The sequence below is a fragment of the Rhynchophorus ferrugineus genome, unplaced genomic scaffold (genome assembly GCF_030347505.1).
Source record: "Rhynchophorus ferrugineus isolate W39M unplaced genomic scaffold, kcgeb_rfMv2 rfM7, whole genome shotgun sequence".
Taxonomy (NCBI): Eukaryota; Metazoa; Arthropoda; class Insecta; order Coleoptera; family Curculionidae; genus Rhynchophorus; species Rhynchophorus ferrugineus.
In genome coordinates, this window is record NW_027472586.1 from 35,941,853 (window position 1) to 35,962,027 (window position 20,175).

At 35.6% G+C, this 20,175-nt stretch overlaps 4 protein-coding genes across 8 annotated transcripts; 2 read left to right on the forward strand and 2 right to left on the reverse strand.

The window, feature by feature from the left end:
* Positions 1-192: 192 nt before the first annotated feature.
* Positions 193-2,784, reverse strand: pkaap (A-kinase anchoring protein pkaap). 3 transcript variants are annotated; one of them, XM_076410772.1, is made up of 3 exons: positions 2,728-2,784; positions 2,113-2,188; positions 193-2,047 (listed from the first exon to the last, which is right to left on the reverse strand). In XM_076410772.1, the coding sequence occupies exons 2-3, from the start codon at positions 2,135-2,137 to the stop codon at positions 501-503; spliced, it is 1,572 nt and encodes a 523-aa protein (XP_076266887.1). In that variant the 5' UTR covers positions 2,138-2,188; positions 2,728-2,784; the 3' UTR covers positions 193-500. The 3 variants fall into 3 exon arrangements, with proteins under 3 accessions (XP_076266887.1, XP_076266886.1, XP_076266885.1); XM_076410771.1 differs by lacking the exon at positions 2,728-2,784 and adding an exon at positions 2,428-2,532; XM_076410770.1 differs by lacking the exon at positions 2,728-2,784 and having other exon boundaries at positions 2,113-2,292.
* Positions 2,785-3,432: 648 nt separating this feature from the next.
* On the forward strand, positions 3,433-6,306 carry RanBP3 (ran-binding protein 3). The gene is made up of 5 exons (XM_076410802.1): positions 3,433-3,510; positions 3,613-3,687; positions 3,754-4,568; positions 4,626-4,721; positions 5,857-6,306. The coding sequence occupies exons 1-5, from the start codon at positions 3,492-3,494 to the stop codon at positions 5,965-5,967; spliced, it is 1,116 nt and encodes a 371-aa protein (XP_076266917.1). The 5' UTR covers positions 3,433-3,491; the 3' UTR covers positions 5,968-6,306.
* Pex5 (peroxisomal biogenesis factor 5) lies at positions 6,275-11,287 on the reverse strand. 3 transcript variants are annotated; one of them, XM_076410762.1, is made up of 9 exons: positions 10,664-11,287; positions 10,473-10,606; positions 10,253-10,423; positions 9,908-10,195; positions 9,667-9,852; positions 9,398-9,612; positions 7,496-7,661; positions 7,278-7,435; positions 6,275-6,590 (listed from the first exon to the last, which is right to left on the reverse strand). In XM_076410762.1, exons 1-9 carry the CDS (start codon positions 10,851-10,853, stop codon positions 6,386-6,388), a joined length of 1,713 nt encoding a protein of 570 aa, XP_076266877.1. In that variant the 5' UTR covers positions 10,854-11,287; the 3' UTR covers positions 6,275-6,385. The 3 variants fall into 3 exon arrangements, with proteins under 3 accessions (XP_076266877.1, XP_076266879.1, XP_076266878.1); XM_076410764.1 differs by having other exon boundaries at positions 10,295-10,423; positions 10,664-10,954; XM_076410763.1 differs by having other exon boundaries at positions 9,422-9,612; positions 10,664-10,953.
* A 681-nt stretch (positions 11,288-11,968) lies between these two features.
* On the forward strand, positions 11,969-18,859 carry Ctl1 (choline transporter-like protein 1). Its single transcript, XM_076410761.1, has 9 exons — positions 11,969-12,147; positions 12,211-12,587; positions 12,648-12,814; positions 12,871-13,109; positions 14,365-14,532; positions 14,594-15,033; positions 16,655-16,817; positions 16,885-17,106; positions 18,230-18,859. The coding sequence occupies exons 1-9, from the start codon at positions 12,043-12,045 to the stop codon at positions 18,362-18,364; spliced, it is 2,016 nt and encodes a 671-aa protein (XP_076266876.1). The 5' UTR covers positions 11,969-12,042; the 3' UTR covers positions 18,365-18,859.
* Positions 18,860-20,175: the final 1,316 nt, after the last annotated feature.

The window sequence follows — 20,175 nt, forward strand, 5'->3', positions numbered from 1 at the left end:
TGGTCAGATGTTAACAGAAACTAGAAGGTGATACAAAAAAAATCGAGGGTTAAGGAATGAATAATACGACAGTTCGGAGGCGCTCTATAGACAAAGCTGTCAATTAAAAAAACGGTAATATTTACCATGTAGAGCCAGAGTTTAAAAGAATTGGATCTGTTTAACAACTCAAACATGAAATAAAACAATTAGTTACTATGTTAGTATTTTATTTATAAATAATTAAAGTACATTTTCACAATAAAAAAATAGAGATAAAGGTACGTACAATATGTACAAACGTATAGGTTTTACATTTTTACCGTCCGCTATAGTTATTATTGTTTCTCTTAAATTTCTGTTTGTTTGTTTACCCTTTGTTACTGGATTGCAGCCGAACCAATTAAGTGACTAGCATAAGGTGAATCTAAATAAATATGTAAAGAATGAAATAAACTATATGGCCTCTAAATTTTAATGACATAGAGCGTGTTGCCTAGCGTTTAGAATTATTATCGCGTTTATAAGTCACCGTTACTCAAAGTGACGTCCGTGACATCCTTGATGATCATCTCCGCCACCTGCCAAGCCATGTCTTCTTTCCTCTTCTCCTCTTCCTCGGTGCTCACGATCCTACGGACGACGTCTCTGAGTTTGAAGGCTTTCTTGTCGGGTTCCGGCTCGATATCGGGAATGTACTTGCCCAGATCAGTAACTCGGCCCAGAGACAGACGGTGGCTCTTTTTTCTTTTCCACAGAGCGTCGGGATCGTATAGTTCCCTGGTATCGATGCTCATGTTGGCGTTGGAAGGTCTCTTTTTTTCGTAGGGCATCTCCAGGGCCAGAAAGGTACTGGTTGAGTAACTCTTCTCGCTACTGCAATCAGAGTTGGCGTATCTTTTATGCACCATGTTGGTGGCGTAACCTGAGGCTTGTACGGTATTAATTAACTCGGACAGGTACTTGTAAAACAGTTGTGAGGCTAGAAACGGTTTGAGATAGTTTTTCTCCAGTACTTGTTCGACGATTTTCAGCGGGAGATGGAAACAATCGATCACCAAACCGTTCTCACCGCAGATATTTTGTTCTACGGCGAAACGAACCTTATCACTAAATCCTAGGGGGCTGTGAGCCTGTAGAGAGAAATATTTGTCGTATAGAACCACGGCGTCGTTTTGGGCCTCCAACGGATCGAAGAACTCTTTCTGGTGGACCAGCTGTTGGTGTAAATTGGTGGCCGCCAGCCAGAATTCCAACAGACCCCGTTTGTTCTCCTGCTCCAGGAACTCCATGAAATAAAACAGAGCTGTTTCGTTGTAAAGTAAATCGTCCAGCACGATGTTGCCACTCGTCAAGACATCGATCTGGTGCTTCGAAAAAAAATCTGTCTCCAAAAAGGCGCCGAAGTACTCGTTCTTCATCAAATCAAACAGGTATTGTTGTACCGCATCAAAGCACTTCCCAGAGAGGACTTGCTCGGTGTTGCAGATATCTTCCATGACCTGTTTCCGAATATCCTCCGAACATCCTATGCTTAACTTCGCCTCTAACGCTATGTACTTCTTAAAAATCACCAGAGCTATTTCCGTAAACTTATCGCTAAACTTTATTTTCTCACTAACATCACCCTTTCCGTCATGGTTGATCGCACACTCACACGAACTACTGGAATCAGCCGTGTACGAATCACAATCTGTGCTCACAGACAAACTGTCATGTTCAGAAACATTTGGCAGTGGAGAATTCTGCTGAGTTTTCACCACATCCTCGCCGTTCCGCACATCTGTCTTAAAAACATCAATATCCAGGTAACACAATATATATGACGAGGCATTCCTAACCTCCATATACTGTATAAAGTAACTTAAAGCACCTTTATCCGCCAATATTTCCTCCAAAGTCTTCGATAGTCTTGATCTCTCTCGGGTTGCCTCAAACTCGTCAATATCGTACAAACCCTCGTCTTCCAGTAAAGCTAACGGGGTCTCTACATACTCGGTACACAGTGATTCTTTCGGACTATAACTGTTCGGGTTCTGTGCATTGTACGGTGTGTTTATACCGTGACCTATATATATCGAAAAGGAAATGACATAATTTATCACGAGAAATATACTAATTACTACTATATACCTGATTTTTTCCAAAACTTTAACATCGTACATGATAGTTGTATTAGTTAACGGTAGAAATTTCACAGCGATGATACCTTAGAAATATACGAAACAAATAAAATTATTTATATTTTTTATGCGACTAAATAACAACATTCTTTTTTACAATAAATATTTGACACTGGATAACGTCAACATTAGTTAAGTTAGGTATTAATGAGATCATGGCTTAAAAATATATTAATTTACCATAGATAAATTCAATAAATTATATTGTCCTAAATCGTTCAAGATAATTACTGATTAGTTTTTGTTATAATAAATATATATATACCTATATCTAAATATATACAATGGTAGAAATTTATAAGGTTCAAATAAGTTGCCAGGTATTTGAAAAGGAGATTTAAGGGAAAAATACTTCTTTTTATACTAAAAACTAGGGATGTTGGAAGAGAATTACAAATCGATAGAGAATATCGATATTCTCTGTATGGAAGTATTTATTTATGAATATTAGGAGAAAAATATATCAATTACGTAAAATATGACAATACACATATTTGCAAACACATAGAAATTACAAATAGTAATAGGTTAATATATAATAAATATCAATTCTTATTCTTTATACCTTTTCAATAGGACTATTTTAAAATACCCTTGGTTGTCTCGAATAAAATAAACTATGAATCAATCAGAAAACGACTCATTTTAGCCATTTAACATTATCTCGTCAATGACCTTGTATATATATATATATATATATATATATATATATATATATATATATATATATATATATATATACCAACTGATATTAAAATGTAAAAAAGTTAGTATTTGGGTAATGTTTGCTAGTTACATTTTAATTTAATTTCCTTTTTAAATATGGAATATTGTAAAATTAGAGAATGTTAAATACTTTCCAAATCGATTATTCTCATTAGAGATGTTGAAAAAAATATTGACATTTCTGTCCGATATATGAATATTTCTGTTAGCCGATATTTTTTGATGTTATAATAAAACAATTGAAAAATCTTTTAATTATTTTTAATAAACCTCAAAAATTGAAGATTGAATTGATTAATTGGTGATGTTTAGTTAAATATCGATATTTTTCTTGGTTGTTACAAAATAATATTGATATTTTTTAAAATCTGAAATTATTGATATATTTGGAATTTAATTTTTACTTGTTAAGGGGACATTAGTTAATTTAGGTACTAATAAAATTATAACTTAAAATCACTATATTATGGATTATTTTCAGATAAAAAATTTAAAAATGCTTTTAAGAATTTTATATTTAATATTGTTTTTATTTATTTTTTAAAGTAAATAAAACATTGTATTGTAGCCAGATATTTGAGAAAGAAGATTTGAAGGTAGAATATGGCGGACGTCGAGTCGAGTATGTATGCCTAGTTTTTTTCGTTGTATACTTCGTCAATGAAATACTTAAAGACACAATCTTAATTTGAGTTAGATAGCTGATTGATTCTATTTTTTTCAGAAGATAAAGAGTCCCTCAAACCTACGGTGATAATGAAGGTAGAAGCCCCAACAGGGGACCGTGGCGAGAAGCAAGGTTTTGTTTTTGTGTCGATTTTTACGCTTTTAACATAACTAATTGGCGATTTTTTTCATCTTTTAGATAGCGCAAATGACGTGACGGGAGAGGAGGAAGAATTCAAAGTATGTAGCCCCTCCAATGTTGTAAAAAGCACCAGCACAAACCCCTTTGCGTCGTCGGATAGTACCAAACTAAGTAAAAGCATCTTAAAACCCTCTCAATTAGTGGTGAAAACTACCTCCCCGATACCGGGCAAGCCAGTGATAAAACAGAGCTCCTTCAATCCGTTTATTAAAGTTTCTCCAGAAAACAAAAGTGATACTAGTGATAAAAATCAAAATAACGGTGAAGTAAAATTCGTTCCTCTCATCAAGTCCGATTCGCAGAACTCTAAGCCGGTCGTCGAGGTGAAACCCGCGAACCCCGCTCCTATCCCCGCACCCGTTGCGGCTCCCACTTTCGTGTTCGGCCAAAATCTACAGGATCGTGTTATTGGTTCGGAGGGAAAAAGTCCCGAGCCAACTCCTTCAACCAGTTTATCATCGAATGGCACTAGCGATATGTTGTTTAGCGCGGCGATAAAGAGCGAGGGCAAAACGGATATTGTAAAAGAGAAGGAGAGTAAATCACTGACGGAATCGGCAAGGGAATATGAAGAATCCAGAGCGAATAAACGAAAATATGAGGAGGTGGAGGTGAGGACTGGAGAGGAGGATGAAACAAATATCCTCAGTATATCCTGCAAGCTTTTCACGTTTGATAAAGTAACAAGTAACTGGCAAGAACGAGGAAGGGGGACTCTGAGGCTGAATGACTTTGAAAATACTGATGGGCACATTGGAAGCCGCTTAGTCTTTAGGACTACTGGGAGTTTGAGGGTGATTCTAAACACGAAAGTATGTAAATTATTATATAATATCCGGTTATATTATATTTGTACCTGTTATTTGTAGATTTGGGCAGAAATGACAGTGGATAAAGCTAACGAAAAGAGCATCAGGTTGACTGCCTTAGATTCTAATGGTGAAATTAAAGTGTTCCTCATTATGGTAAGTGTTGAAAGTTTATTTATTTCATAGCTAGTGATGGTGAATATGCTATTTTTCTTATTCATGTTAAAATCTGTGAAAATTACAGTCCTTTACCCTCAAGTTATTTAACCTTTTATAAACATATTTAATTGTAAAAGAAAAAAGAGATAATAAAACAACATGTAAGGTAACAAATATTATTTATTTATCAAAATATAAAAACGCAAGCATCCATTTATCTTTAAAATTACTCAGTAATTTATGTTGCACAAATCGATATGCATTAAGCGCCTATGTGTAAAATATACATGTATAAATTGATGGCTATATTCTTTTAACTTTCATATTATACTCAGAAACTAAGATTGTAGCTTTACAACACATCCTGTATTTTTGACCTCATTTACCTATGCTTCAACATTTGTAGCGTCACTTTTAAGTACCTGTGGGATTTAATTCATTTGCTTGCTCAATATTAAATATAAATAAATCTTTAATAGTCAATAAATATAGTCTTTTGAAATTGCCACTACTTAAAATAGTTTGTGTTTCATTCAATATAGCATCCATTTGAATTGTAGAAGTTAGTTTAGGTAAAATAATATCTATCTGATTTTAATAGCATTAAGATTTTATTCTTCGATACACTCTTATATATGTCTGATCGATTACGTTCAAATTTAGAAATAGTAATATTTTTACCAATATAGGAAGCCCCAACCTTAAAAATCTTCAAGCGAGCCAAACTTCGTCAATTTGCAAAATAAAAATTGAATGGATACGCACCTGGATGATTCCAATCCGGTTCAGATGAAGTGTTGTAAAAGGTTTCTGACAATATTCACAAATCGATGATTTATCCATTACTGCCCACCATTTATAAATCAAAATATCAACAGTACAAGAACAAATAAACTGTAAACAATTTTTAACCTTACAAAAAAGAGCTTGTACCAACACCAGAGTCAAATCCAAAATGGATGTTGTAATAAGTTGGATGGGCCTCTCGATTGGTTGTAAATGACAACGTCGCATAATCAGACGGAAACTACCGAAGTTTCCCGAATACCGCTGGGATTCTCCAAAACTAGCCACTACTAAGATTTCTGTACAATGTCTGTTTAATCCTAACCGTCATCATCGTATGTTTTAGTCAAGCAAAGAAGATTCCAAACATTTATACACCCACCTCCAGCAGCGACTAGAGAAAGAAGTTAGCGTGCAGAAGAGGAAAAAGATGGACACCGGCCCGTCGCAGAAGTGACCTCAGTAGAGTTGAACACAGTTACTTTAAGGAAGTGTTTTGAAACGCATAGGTTTCTCTCGTCGACTTCAAACCAGGATCGATTGTATATTTTATATTTCTTGATTAAAGCAAAAATGTGTATGTTTTTGAACAACTGAGAGAATGTTTAGCGGCGCGCGGATTGGTGGGAAAGGGGACGGAGGGGAGTTCGTCAGTCTGTTCCTTGGAAGTTTATAAAATGCGGAAATAATGAGTTATGAGGACGGAAGCCCCTCCTGTCTCCTCGCCACCGCCGCCATTCTGTAATAAAATAGCACCATATGAATTTCTTTTTAAAAATATATTTCTTCCTAAAAACTCTGTATGTACAAATTAAACCCCTCCTCCTCCAAGAATTCCCGTTCTCCCGAATGTCACGTCCACTGATCTTCGTCTTTTAGTCGATGTTGAAGATCCGGTTGAGTTCCTGCAGGTTTCTGCTCTTGACCAGCGGTCGCAGGTCCGTACGGTCCATGAGAGAGACACACATCATCAGAGTGGACCAGATAGTGTCGGACATCTGGGACATAGAGCCGGTGCCGAGGACGTCCCTGCCTCGGGCCTGCTGGTTAAGGGCGGTGAGGAAATGTTCAACGGCTTGGCTACAAAATTAATTGTGTTATTATTTATAATTCCAAACGATATACATCGATTTAAACCGGATTTTGCCGAACTAACAGGTCAATTGACTTTACAATTGAAAAGTCCCCGGTTTGACACATAGATGGTGCTACTAGAATTAAATCCATATGTTTTTTAGTTAGCCCTAACTCTCAAAGGATGCGTGTATAAATTTGACAGCTGTCGGATCATTAGTTTGTGAATTATAGCATTTTGAGTGAAGTAACTTTTGTTATTGTGAAAAAAATTGATAAAATAGTATATAAACAGGCAAAAACTTGGCTTGATGTGGAAAAACGCGACAGTCGCCTGGCAAGGTTATGGCGTCTGTATTTTGGAATGCACGTGGAATAATTCTCATTGGCTACCTTGAAAAAGGAGGGATCATCAACAGCGATTATTACGTGGTGCTCTTAGACCGTTTCAAGGACGGAATCGCCGAAAATTAAAATCGAAATGCCGTAATGTATGGGTATTATTGGATTTATATATGAAATATTAATTAACAAAGAAATATTTATTCTCTCATCGAATTTTCGGAGAAAAATTGATAGGTTATCTTCAGCACCATGAAAATATTCAGAACTAAAAGTAAATTTTGGCAATATCACCATAAAATGGAATATAAACATTCAACAACGAGAGGTTTTAAATGTGTTGGCACTTACTTGTATGCCCTGAGGTTGATGCAGGTAATTCCCACATTGTATCTGGCCCTGATGAAACCGGGTACTAAGCTTAGAGCTCGGTGGTAAGCCTCGACAGCCTCCTCGGACTTGGAGCCGTTGGCTAGCGTAGCCCCAAGTCTATTCCAGAGTCTGGCGTCCTAAAAATATATTCCACTGTGGCTTACTTAGGCTCTTCGACGCATTTTAAAAATACTCACATTGGGTCTGACTGACAGGGCTGCTCTAAAACAATCAGCCGCTTTGTCGTACTCCTCCGTGATATTGCACAAGACTCCCAGGCAACATTGTACCTCGGAATCGAGGTCTTTGGGGTTTCTTTGAGCAGCCTTTAAAAACAAGTCCTGTACCAGTTTCCTATTAGCCCTACAGCAAACCCAATTCTTAACGTCACATATTGTTTTGGTTACGGAACGTAAAGGACGAGTTGGCTGCGGTTTGGACCGATCGCAAACTCGCACCTCACTAATAATAACATGCCGATTAGTAACATTCAAAAGCCAACAGCGATGAACACACGAAATTTAATTGATAGGGGAAGAGATTAATAAGAGACGAAAAGGTCGTCGATTCGGTTCGAAATATGCGCATTTAGGCCGCATAAACTTGGTTACGTTTGTTAAATTCTAGACGGGAAAAAATCGCAGTCCTGTCTGTATGATTGGTTCTATAAACGCATGCGCCTTTAGGTTAGGTGAGAAGGTTCAGTAGCGGCAACTCTAAAGCGCGCTCAGTCAGCATTCGATAAACTTCTACAGTATAACTGTATGGATATATTACTGTGTGATTGTAAAGATAAATGGACATTTGTGGCCTAGACCTAAACGGGATACCAGATAAAAATGACTATGGCTGCAACTCCTCGTAGGTGGTGTGGAAAAGAATATTGTTTATTATCCGTATTTTTCTATAAAAAAATATTTTAAAATTATTTGTAACAAAAAACTTCTCATTACTATGTAAAGTATACACAATAATTAATAACATATTTGTTATCTTACATGTTTTATTTTCTTTTGTCCTTCAAAATTATTTTAAAATTAAATATGTTTATGTTTCTTCATATTACATTTATTATATTATAGATGAAAATTGTACCAAAAAAAAATTATCTTAAGTGTCAGGGGAAACTTGGTTAATTTGTGAATGTACAAGGTAATATATTTCATATTCTTCAAATAAACGGATAATTTACAAGAACTGGCAACGTAGCAAATTCAAATTCTAGCGCGTACGCTAGGCTTTCCTATGCTTAACCTCCTGTGAAGGTTATGCCTAAAGGTTTAACTGAAACTTAACGTTGGGAAACATGAAATGTAATCAACTATCTAATATTTAGTAACTGGTTGTTTTTTGTTACTGAATGAATTTATTCGACAATAATTTCAGTCATTCTTGCTTCACCAACTCACCCGTGACTCCGTATATGCGAATTTATGGTTATATTATGTCATATCGCGCGACCAATACTGCTCTCACTATGAACTGTTGAGATTGAATGGTGTAATGAGTGAGGCGTCTAAAAATAGACGCTAAGATAGGAGGTTTGGTTATAGATATAGCCCCAAATATTAATTTAAGCCGCTGGAAGGGCAACGCCTTGTATAATACACAAATATTACTTCTTTTTGAAATGATTTAGAAAAGTTATTTTAAAAAACTTTTATTCATTAATTAGAGTATCTATATACTTATTAAACCAAACTTTATTGAAATAATGTTTATTTTCAACTATAATTGAATTAATTTTTCAACGAATATATAGTTTCAATATGTGACATTGAAGGATTGTTTATTGTCATGAATCCGTTGGTGGCACTGCTTTCATATTTTTGTGATATTTGTTTGATCGATTAAAACTGTTCTCAACCCGCAAAACAATTATCGTTTGTGTTCTACTGCAAGAATTTCCATAATAGATGAAAAAAGCATTTGTTTTTAACCAATCAAAGGTTAGAACAATATTAAAACGAATTCTCATTCGCTTCCCGAAAAATCGAACCAATCACAGGACCGGACGAATTATCCTGTCGTCTAAATTAATAAATTGTTACTAAGAGCAGTCAAGATAAAGCTTAGCACCCATACCACAAAAAACTTACGGAACCAATATACTTGTAACTTGCCGGGATAGGTTCAGGTCGTCAGGTACCAGATCTCCGTATTTCGGATTGTGTTTCAGCCAGTTTATTAGCATGAAACAGGCCTGATTGTAGTAACTCTCGTTAGTGTAGCTGACAGCGGCTGCCATAAGGGCTGTCAAATTCGTGGGATCCAGCTGAAGACATTTGTTTAGTGCCGCAATCGCATTATTATCCTGAAATAGAAAACTTATTATTTGCGCTGTGATGATAAATTTTACAGTTAGTACCTGTTCGTTTTCCGCTTGTGTGGTTCCCAGCAATAACCAACCTTCTGTCTCTTCTGGGTTTTGTTTAACGGCTGCCTCAAAACATAAGACGGCACTGGGGAAATCGCCAGCCTCTAGGAATTGTTTGCCTCGTTCTATGGCGTTCGGCAGATCCAACATGGGATTGTCATCACTGAACTCATAATCCTACAGTGGGGAATCATTAAGACACATCACAAAAGTATTTATTACCCTATATTACTTTTTGCGGAATGCTATACAAATTAAATTCATCCACCCAAGGATTTTCTTTTGTCTCCCCAGTATCAGTCACTTTTTCCATTTCATCCTGCAACTTTTGCCAAAACGAGGCCTTGGTTTCCTCGTCCTTTGTATTACTGAACTCGTTCGACCATAATTCGTCCATGGGTGTTGTTTCTATGTTATGTAAAAATTCATCCGACCATTTCTGAGCTTCCTCCTCTTGTAACAATTTTCCATTGTCCAAGTTTACATCGCCCTCATCTAGGTTTCTCATAAATGTTGTAAACTAAACGTTCATGAAACAGTAAAATACCTTATGATTATCACACAATAAGATAGATACCTTAGAATAAAGCATGTTATCAACATCAAAATTGGGTCGTACATTTGTGGTAGAGCTGGTTTCTTTCGGATAAGCTGGTGAAGTATTCCAAATGTGGTCGAACGTTTGAAAATCGATTTGTTCTTGTTCATGTGCTGATATTTGCTTCCAAACATCCTCATATTGGTTATCCTACATATATTTTAACAGCAAATGTATATCTAACGGAAATATAGCTTACATGAAATGGTTGATTATGTTGTATAAATTGTTGCGCGCATTGATCGTCGTACAGTTGATCTTTTACGGCCGAAGCTGTAATGGGGGGTATAATTGACCTTTGAGACTCGATCTCGTGCATTTCTCTCATCAAATCTGAGTTTAAAGTGGGAGTCAAAATTAGGTTATTTTATAGTTTATTTGAATGGTTACCGTCCATGCGAAACGTGGTCGGTATATCGCGGACCTCTTGTAAGAATTGTTGCACCAATTGGTCTGAGTTTGACACTTCATGAGAGACATTATTATCAGAAAAGGCGAAATCCTGCGTTACATGGGACGTTAATTTCGCTAGGGGGTTGACCTGGCCACAATCTCCTTCTGTAAGGGGTCTGAATGCCATTCTTGTTAAGCTCTCTCAATCAAAAACAAGCATTTACAAACAATCCACACCACCCACTACACAAAACAAAACCCGTTTGACGGCAAATGTCAAAACAAAATGTCTATTTTCAGCTGTTTTGGTGAGTATTCGATTAACTTCGGTGTTATCGTCGGAATGCAGCGTTGCCGTTATTGCAATGATCTGAAACTGGTAATTTTAAGTACCTTAATACTACTTTTAATATTTTTTATTGTTAAATAAAACAGTATAAACTATCAAAATATTAGCGATCTGGAGCTTTCTGCATCTGTAGGTTCTGGTTTAACGACTGATTTTTCTTTTGAGAACTCGAAAACTAAACGAGTAATATTTAGAAACTACGGAAAACGGTTAAGAATTGCTGACAAAACGTAAAGATTGTAAATGCTATTTACAATTGTTGTAAATATACTAAAAGGTGGGGCAAAAGTTCCACTACAATTTTGATTGCACGCCAACTTATTTATATTTGTACATAACATCAGGTAATTCGGATTAACGTTCAACGTTCATGACGAATTGCTATATTTCGTAGATTTATTTTAGCCATTTGATTATCATTCTCACCCTAATATGAAAATAAATAAATTTATCTAAATCTATTGATTACATGCCTATTGTAATGTATAAATATAATATTTAAATAAATGAGTACACAAGTAAAACCTGACTGACTGAGACTGATTGAGAATACTCAATGTTTTTAGAATATTTTGAGAATCGAGGAAGAATATAGAAAATATAAAGAACTCTATATTTTATGGTATTAACATAATTATTGATATACTCATATTTTAAGTTAACTGAAAAAAAAATCTTGAAACATACATTTTACAAGATCCGGTAACGCTGCATAATTAAAATATAATTGTATTCCTTAAACTGTGGATACCGTAGATTATTAAATATGTAGATGGCAACTACAAAATATTTAATTATGCCTTTTCATTTTATTGTTGCAACTATGTTCTGTAATTTTAACTCCTAAAAAATGTGCCTGTATTTGAAATGAAAATTTCTTCTTTTTAATTTAACCGGTATTAGCCTATAGTATGTAAGAAAAAAGGTTGTCAAAACTATGAAAGAAAATGACATGTGTCAATCTTCAAGTTCATTAACAATGGTGGTTTGTTGTTGACATTTTTTTAATTAAATCGTGTTTATAAACATGGGTTGTTGCGATTCCAAAGAAAAAGAACAAGATGAAACCGAAGAGAGGACTTGTACGGACGTGTTTTGGTTGATTTTATATATTCTGTTTTGGTTTTTGATGGTAGGGCGTGTTGTCATTCACGCTCATTACCGAGACAAAAATACTAGGTTAGTCATTTTGTAGGTGGTAATCGCCGCTTTCTCGGTCGTATACGGAAATCCAATTAGGATAATTAATGGATATGACTCATTCGGGAATACTTGCGGCACGAAAAACAATAAACCCATTGAAAATTTAACTCTATCAGGACTGGATACTTCGGATAAGCCATTTCTGCTTTTCTATGATATGAAAAACTTAAAAGAATCTCTGAAAATATGCGTCAAAGAATGCCCGTCGAGGACGATGACCAGTATCGATGAAATTTATAAGTATCATTTAGAAGGAGTAGATGTGTGTAAATATGATTTTAATTATAATAGCTTGACGGATAAAGCAATTGATAAAAATGTTTTACTGGCGCCCTTGGGGCCTTGTCCGGTTTTACCTGTATATGAAGGGTTAGTTTCCTGATGAACCAGAACTTCTATAATTATTTGAAATATTTTCTCATTATTTAGTAAGCCGGTATTACATCGATGCATCCCCAAACCCATCAAAGAGGTTACTGAGTCAATTTTAAGGAACTTCTATGATTTGTTGAATGGTTGGGATACTCTGGAGCAGATCTTAGGTGATTTGTATCATACATGGAAAGAAATACTGGGTCTCTCTGTTCTAGCTTTGTGTGAGTATTTTTAATAAAATATATGGTATGTCTAGCTGGTATTTTTACACTTACAGTAATATCTCTGCTAACTATCACTATATTACATTGCCTGGCACACATCATCTCGTATTTTATTATGATTGGATTCGCTATTGCTAGTATAGGAGGCACAGCTTACCTGTGGTATACCTACTTTGATATTAAACACAGTCTGGATAAAACTGAGGCAAATGAAAAATATAGTATGTTGCTGGAAACTGTGCGTAATGAGACAGCTTTTTGGTGGTATGCCATTATAGCTACAATACTTACTGTAAGTACTGTGTTATGCTGGGTCCACATTTGAACTTTTTTATTAAATGCAAGGCTACATCAACAGTCGTTTATGCTCATATATATTGCCCATCAGGACTGATGCTTGCTGTTGTCTCTCACTCCTATTTATTTCATATTAATTCCGTCTATTTAGATGTTCCCTTGCTCGTTTATTTCATTGCTATTCATATATATTACTTATATTTTAAAAATATCCATATTATTAATAAAAAATATTTAATTTATTAATCCGACAATAAAAAGTTATTTAAAAATAAAGCCATTATACCTTTTCGATATTTGGAAATTTATACTGAAATTTTTTTAACAAATTTCAGATTTATTCGCCAAAATTTTAAAGGAAAGCCTAACAATAGAAAAATTGTATTGTAAAAAAAAAGAACTAACAATATTATCCTGTCAAACAAATTTTTCCTATTGATGGTAATTCCCGAATAGTAGGCCGATTAGGCCTGCGGCATCGGTGACATTTAACATTGCTTGTATTTTGCATATACCTTGTGTTTGTTGCGCCTATAGTTGCCAAATCTAACATTTTTGCAGTAGAATTATTGTTTTGGGTATTTTTGTTCAGAAAGTATTGAAGATATTTAAGGAATGAGTATTAAAATGGGTAAGTTGGATTATCGAACGAATTGAAGGTATTGTTAATTTAGTCTACACAGTATTATTATTAGGGTGTAAAGATTTTTAACTGTGAATGTTGATTCAAAGATATTGGTTCAATGAATTTTATTCATATTATTGCCTGTTCTCAGCTGTGATATGCAGATTCCGTATTAGATATATTCGTCGTCTGTGGAAGCTATCCATGATTTGACTCAATATTTTGCTTCTTCGTAGGAAGGGATACGACGGTTTGAAGTTCTTCAATTAAGAATTTCCATGTAGTTTTTTCTGATTTTGTAAAATGATACCTGTAATAACGTTTTTGTGTTGCAAAATGATTTAAGCCCATATTTACTTCTTCATTCGTTCGTATGTATTCGTAATTATATATTCGATGATTTATTTATTCTTATCGAGCATTTTAGCGCGAATTTAAAACTTAAAATAGAAAAGAGCTTTTTCTAAAAAAACATTTTTAGCAAATATATTAGAATATAATGGGACAGTTTTTCAAAATTAATCATTATGTCTATTCGTTTTGATTAAAATATTACTTTCTGTTCATTTAGTGAGGACTCAGCATAAATAAAATTAAGTGAAACCTTTAACATTTCACCTCGTAGGTCGTCATATTGCTGATTGTAGTTTTCATGAGGAAACAAGTGGATTTCTTGGCCGATTTGTTTAAAGAAACCTCGAAGTGCATCATGCATTTGCCAGGGTTGTTCTTGCAGCCCCTGTTAACATTTATAGTGCTGGTCGTTTTCTTCATGTTCTGGATATTTGTCGTGGTATGTTGGTTTTGACGAGTGCGTGTTATTTTTGTTACCTTTTTTTTCTGTGTTCTTCTAGTTGTGTCTGGCGACCGCTAGTTACCCGGACACCACGGCCATAACAGACGTGAGAGTAGACGGACAGGCTTCGTACATCTCCACCACACCGCCCACAAACCACCCGCTGAACAGCAAACTGAACCGTACCAGGAAACTGTTGTCTCCCTTCCCGGAGCTCACCACCATCGAGTACATCGACGCCTCGTGGGTCAAGAGCATGTGGTGGGTGTACTTCATCGGCCTGGTGTGGACGTCGGAGTTCATAATGGCCTGTCAGCAGATGGTGATCGCGGGCTCGGTGGCACACTGGTTCTACCGCCACAAGTACAAGAACAACGACCACGTGAGCTATTCCATTTGCAAGCTGATCAAGTACCATCTGGGATCGGTGGCGCTGGGCTCGCTCATCATCACCGTTTTCAAGATACCCAGATTGATATTGATGTATCTCCATGAAAGGTGAACATTTTATAATATTGTTATTGTGCATATTGTTATTTGGGTATATATGTAAGCTAGATATAGAGAATATAGATTTTGTTGTGGACCAGTTATCAAAGTGGATAAAATGTTTCGGACATATCCGTCTCGGAGACCTACACTAGATGTTTGTCGAGTGGATATAGCCTGATGAATGGCAGAGTAATTGGCTTTAAACTTGTATATATGAATACTTGAATCTTAGTTTTGTTTATTTTGGATCAACTCTTTCAGCTCTCCTTTATTGCTTTAATGAATCGGAATTTTTATTCTCATTTTACCCTAATTTAAAAAAGGCAATACTGTCTGATGCGTGGGAGCATGTAACCAAATCACTCTATAAAATTGGATTTGTATTGGTACTGGTCGATGCTGTTGTCAGTGTCTACAAAATTCTTCAAAATATTTTTAATAATTAGAGATTACAAACCGTAAACTGTGAAACTGTGAAAGCAAACGTAAACCAAAATTCTAAGTTATGTGCTGACATCGTAAATTTAGATGACGTATATTGGTTGTTTTATTGGATAGACTATATGCAAGATAGGAAACATGTAGAGCAATGTAAATGAGATCTGATAATGCCACCAGAAGTATTTGTTAGAATATCCAGTGCAATATTAGTCTAAAGCAGGTGTACCACAAGGAAGTATATTAGGGTCAATTATTTACCTACTCTACACATTTGATATACCACGGATGGAAAATATCACGATGGCTACATCTGCTGATGACACTGCGATTCTTGCTGCCGGAGATAATAGCGAAAAAACTACACGATAATTACAACAGGCAAGTGACAATCTAAATAATTGGAGCCAGACTTCAAAAGGTAATAAACATTAATGAAAGTAAATCTGTGCATGTACAGTTCACGTATAATCAGACGGCTTAACCATCAATAACAATAAATAATAATATTATATATAGCAATAACGCTAAATATCTCGAATGAACCTTGATGTAAAACTTTGCTAGAAAGAACATGTAAAATAGAAAAGGAATGAACTGAAGTTTCTTCTGAAGAAGAAGAAATATAGGAAAATGTATTGGTTAATTGGAAGAAAATCACAATTATCAGTACATAATAAAATGCTATTATACAAATAAGTATTTAAACCTGTATGGACATACGGAATACAAAAACTAATATAAATACGATACCAGACATAAGTTTTCTAGAACAAAATCCTGAGAAGTGTTGTAGATGCACCGAGATACTACATGACCGATTACTTATATCGAAACCTTCAGATACCGACTTCAGTCACCCAAGAAATCAAAAGACTTTGCAATATCCAAGTAATACAACTCTTGGATAACACCAGTACAGTACGCAGACTCAAAAGAATCAAACCATTTTATTATGTGTAGTGTAGTGTAGTGAGGTGCGTTTAGTAGAAAAGACAGTAATGTTAATACATAAACATTATTACACCAGAGGTTAAGATAATATATATAGATATATAGATGTAACAATGTAATAAATAAATAAAACTTTTTCACACCTCTGCTACAAGTAATATACTATCCTGTTCGATTTCCATATCAAGCGGCGAAGACATAGTTGTACATCATGTTATTATATTTCCAATAATAGGTTCACGAGGAACAAGGAGAAGGGCAGCGAGTGCGCGGCCTGCGCCTTGAGAGGCTGCATCTGCTGTTTCTACTGCCTGGAGAAGTTCATTCGCTACCTAAATCACAACGCCTACACGGTCATCGCCATAGACGGGTCCAATTTTTGCAAGGCAGCGGGCACGGTAAGTCTAGCGCGCACCGGTGCTCGTTAACCGAATCCAAAAAACGTCGCGAACGGTTTTGTTCCAGGCCTTCGAGGTGCTGACCTCCCACGCCCTGCAGGTCGCGACGATCAACAGCCTGGGGGATTTTATCCTGTTCCTGGGTAAATGTTTCGTGACCGCGGTCACGGGAAGCGTGGGCCTGGCCATCTTCCGTCGCAACAAGGAGCTGACATTCTACGCCGCCCCGACGCTGTTGGTCTGTATCTTCGCCTTCTTCGTCGCCCACTGCGTGCTGTCGCTCTACGAGGTAAGATACAGGTGGTGTAACTGTTATAGCAACGCCTGGGGCAATGTTTCGCTCAGTTCAATCAGTGGAGGCGCTGAGAACGCGATTTTGTTTTGATTGATCCTCCATTTCACGTAACTATCCTATGACGTCGCATTTGTTGGCCGATAGTATATAACAAATAATATATACAAATCTAATTCAAAAATATACATAAATGTAAATAATGTTATATAAACAAATATAAGTATACAAATAAATATAACAAAAATAAAAAATATAAAGTATATACATAAAGAGAAAGTTTAAAAGCTCACACCAGGTAATATAATTAGAATCTAGGTATAAAATAAAGCAGATATCTTAAAAAATTACACACAATATAATAAAACAATCTTAATTGAGTTGCTAGGTGTGGCTCTAGATATTGCTTTGCCTCTATAAACTTTATCTGATCTTCACTTATTTTTTTTTAACATAATTGTTGAAGTATGTATATTTTTGGCTCCATGATTTCTAATAAATTCAAAACAAAAATCTAAAGTGTCTAAGTTAAGTTATATTAAGCAATATATTTCTTTAAAAAAAATTAACCCCTAAAAAATTCATGCTACTTAATACATATATTTTTAAAATGCAATGCAATTTGACACAAATCCAATGTGGATTGACTTTGTGATATAAATCTTGGCGTAGAGTAGTGTCTCTAGGCAATACTATCGCCCATGTGTTGATAACAAGGTGAAACATAGGTTAACTTTCTAAAAAGATATAATTGCACACAGGCTTAATCCAGATAACTTGGGATTTTTTTCATGACCGATGTATTTTTTAAATAGTCGTAAACTTCTCGAAAGGAAAGCGATGTTTTGCTTTCTGTGCACCAGGCTGCACTTCTTAGAACGAATATACATTAACATTATAAATGCCTTCGCGGAAAGTGCTAGAAGCATGGACTAGGAGATGCTAAGAAGCATGGCGATTCAAACAAGTAATAAGTTGAAAGTAGTGACATCTAGATATTGGACATCGCGAAACATTTCTCCAAAATTGCCTATAAAGTTTAATCTCTATTTTCTCCACAGTAGTCTTTGTATTTGTTCTATGGTTGGTACTCAATACTAATACGATATTTCCCTAACAGATGGTCCTGGACACCGTGTACCTGTGCATGTGTCAGAGTGGGGACGCACCAGACGGTATCCAGATGCAAAACCTGGGAGTTACCAACAACGGGAACACTCAGCGCCAGAACACAGAAACGGAGCCGATGAACTAACCTCACTGCACTCACCGTTCACATTAGTTTATCGTGTGATTCGTCGAAAACATTTACTCATTTACTGTGGATAAGACTGTCTCTCTCTCTGTCTCACCAAAGTATTATGTATTGATCTTCATTTTCGTGTGCTTCACGTCGTTTCGTCACCCACTGCCGTCCGACCAATCGTTGAGTTTTCTTTCCTAACAGTGTGAATCTGCTACATACAAACGAATCTCCCTCAGACCCCTATTTGCTTTGAAAGGCTACGAAAAAAAAAACTGGGGCTTTTTGGGAAAAAGTGCCCAGGCTTTCTGCGCCAACTTCCATTTTTTTTTACTGAGAATGAAACGAAAAAAAGTGGTATTTTTGCTAGTTGATTTTTTATTTTATAAATATATATATATATACATTCACTTGGTTGTTCCAATAATGTACTTCTATACAAATATGGATGTTTATAATTTATTGAGATATTTATGCTTCATTAAAAAGTATTATTATATATAAAAAGTGTGTTATTCCACCCGATAGATTTTAAAAGAAGTGGCGAAGTTGTTTGCGGTTTACCGTAATCTTCTTAGCCTGGATGTTTTTATATGAACAAAAAAAGAAAATGTTTTTTTTAATCGGAACGTTAACTCAAAAAACTTTAACTTAAAAATTTGACATATTTGAAAACAAAAGAACGAAAATAGAAAGGGAAAATATTATACTTATATGCCAGATGCAATTTGATTTTTAATCGGATTAAATTGTCTTTAAATGAATTATAGGTAATCTGTAATAATTGTTTTTATCTAGACCTTGAAATAACTGTTATTTACGTTCCGTTCAAATTTAAAGTCAATTCGTATACTACTTTTCCAATTTTGCGAACACGAATACATCTATGAAGCGTACGGAAACACTTTTCCGTTAAAAATCCCATGTTATAAAATAGACAAAGATATAAAGAATAATAACGAGAAGTAAATCGAAATGACGCAATTAAAGCTCGCAAAGCGATGATGTGACAAAAAGATGCGGTATTCTTAAAGTCAAAATAGGCTGTGAAAATATAAGAAAAATCACTACTCCGATTACAAAGCCAACATCTTGCCCGCATTGATGCTAACAGGTCAACTGAAAAGTCCCCGGTCTACCATAATAATACATATTTTTTGGCAAAATTAGTTTTTTATTCAACATAATTCCCTTCAAGGGTGATACACTGATTATAGATTTGTCCTTTGCTTCAAAATAGGCCTCAGTTTCGACGATCACCTCTTCATTCGACGAAAGTTTCTTCCCAGCGAGAATTCTTTTAAGATATGAGAACAGAAAATGGTCGCTGGCGGCCAGATTTGGAGAATACGGTGGACGAGGAAGCAATTCGAAGCCCAATTCATAGATTTTTGCCATCGTTTTCACTGACTTATGACACGGTACATTGTCTTGGTGAAGCAGCACTTTCTTTTTCTTCAAATGCGACCGTTTTTCGGCGATTTTATCCTTCAAACGGTCCAATAACGCTATGTAATAGTCGCTGTTGATGGTTCTTCCTTTTTCAAGGTAGTCAATGAAAATTATTCCATGCGCGTCCCAAAATATAGACGCCATAACCTTCCCAGCCGACTGTTGCTGTCTCCCACGCTTTGGAGCGAGTTCGTCGTGTGCAGTTCACTCGGATGACTGTCGATTGGACTTCGGAGTGAAATGATGGAGCCATGTTTCATCCATTGTCACATACCGACGCAAAAACTCGGGTTTATTACGCTTGATCATCTTCAAAAATTGCTCAGAATCATCAACTCGTCGCTGTTTTTGATCAAAAGTAAGCTCGCGCG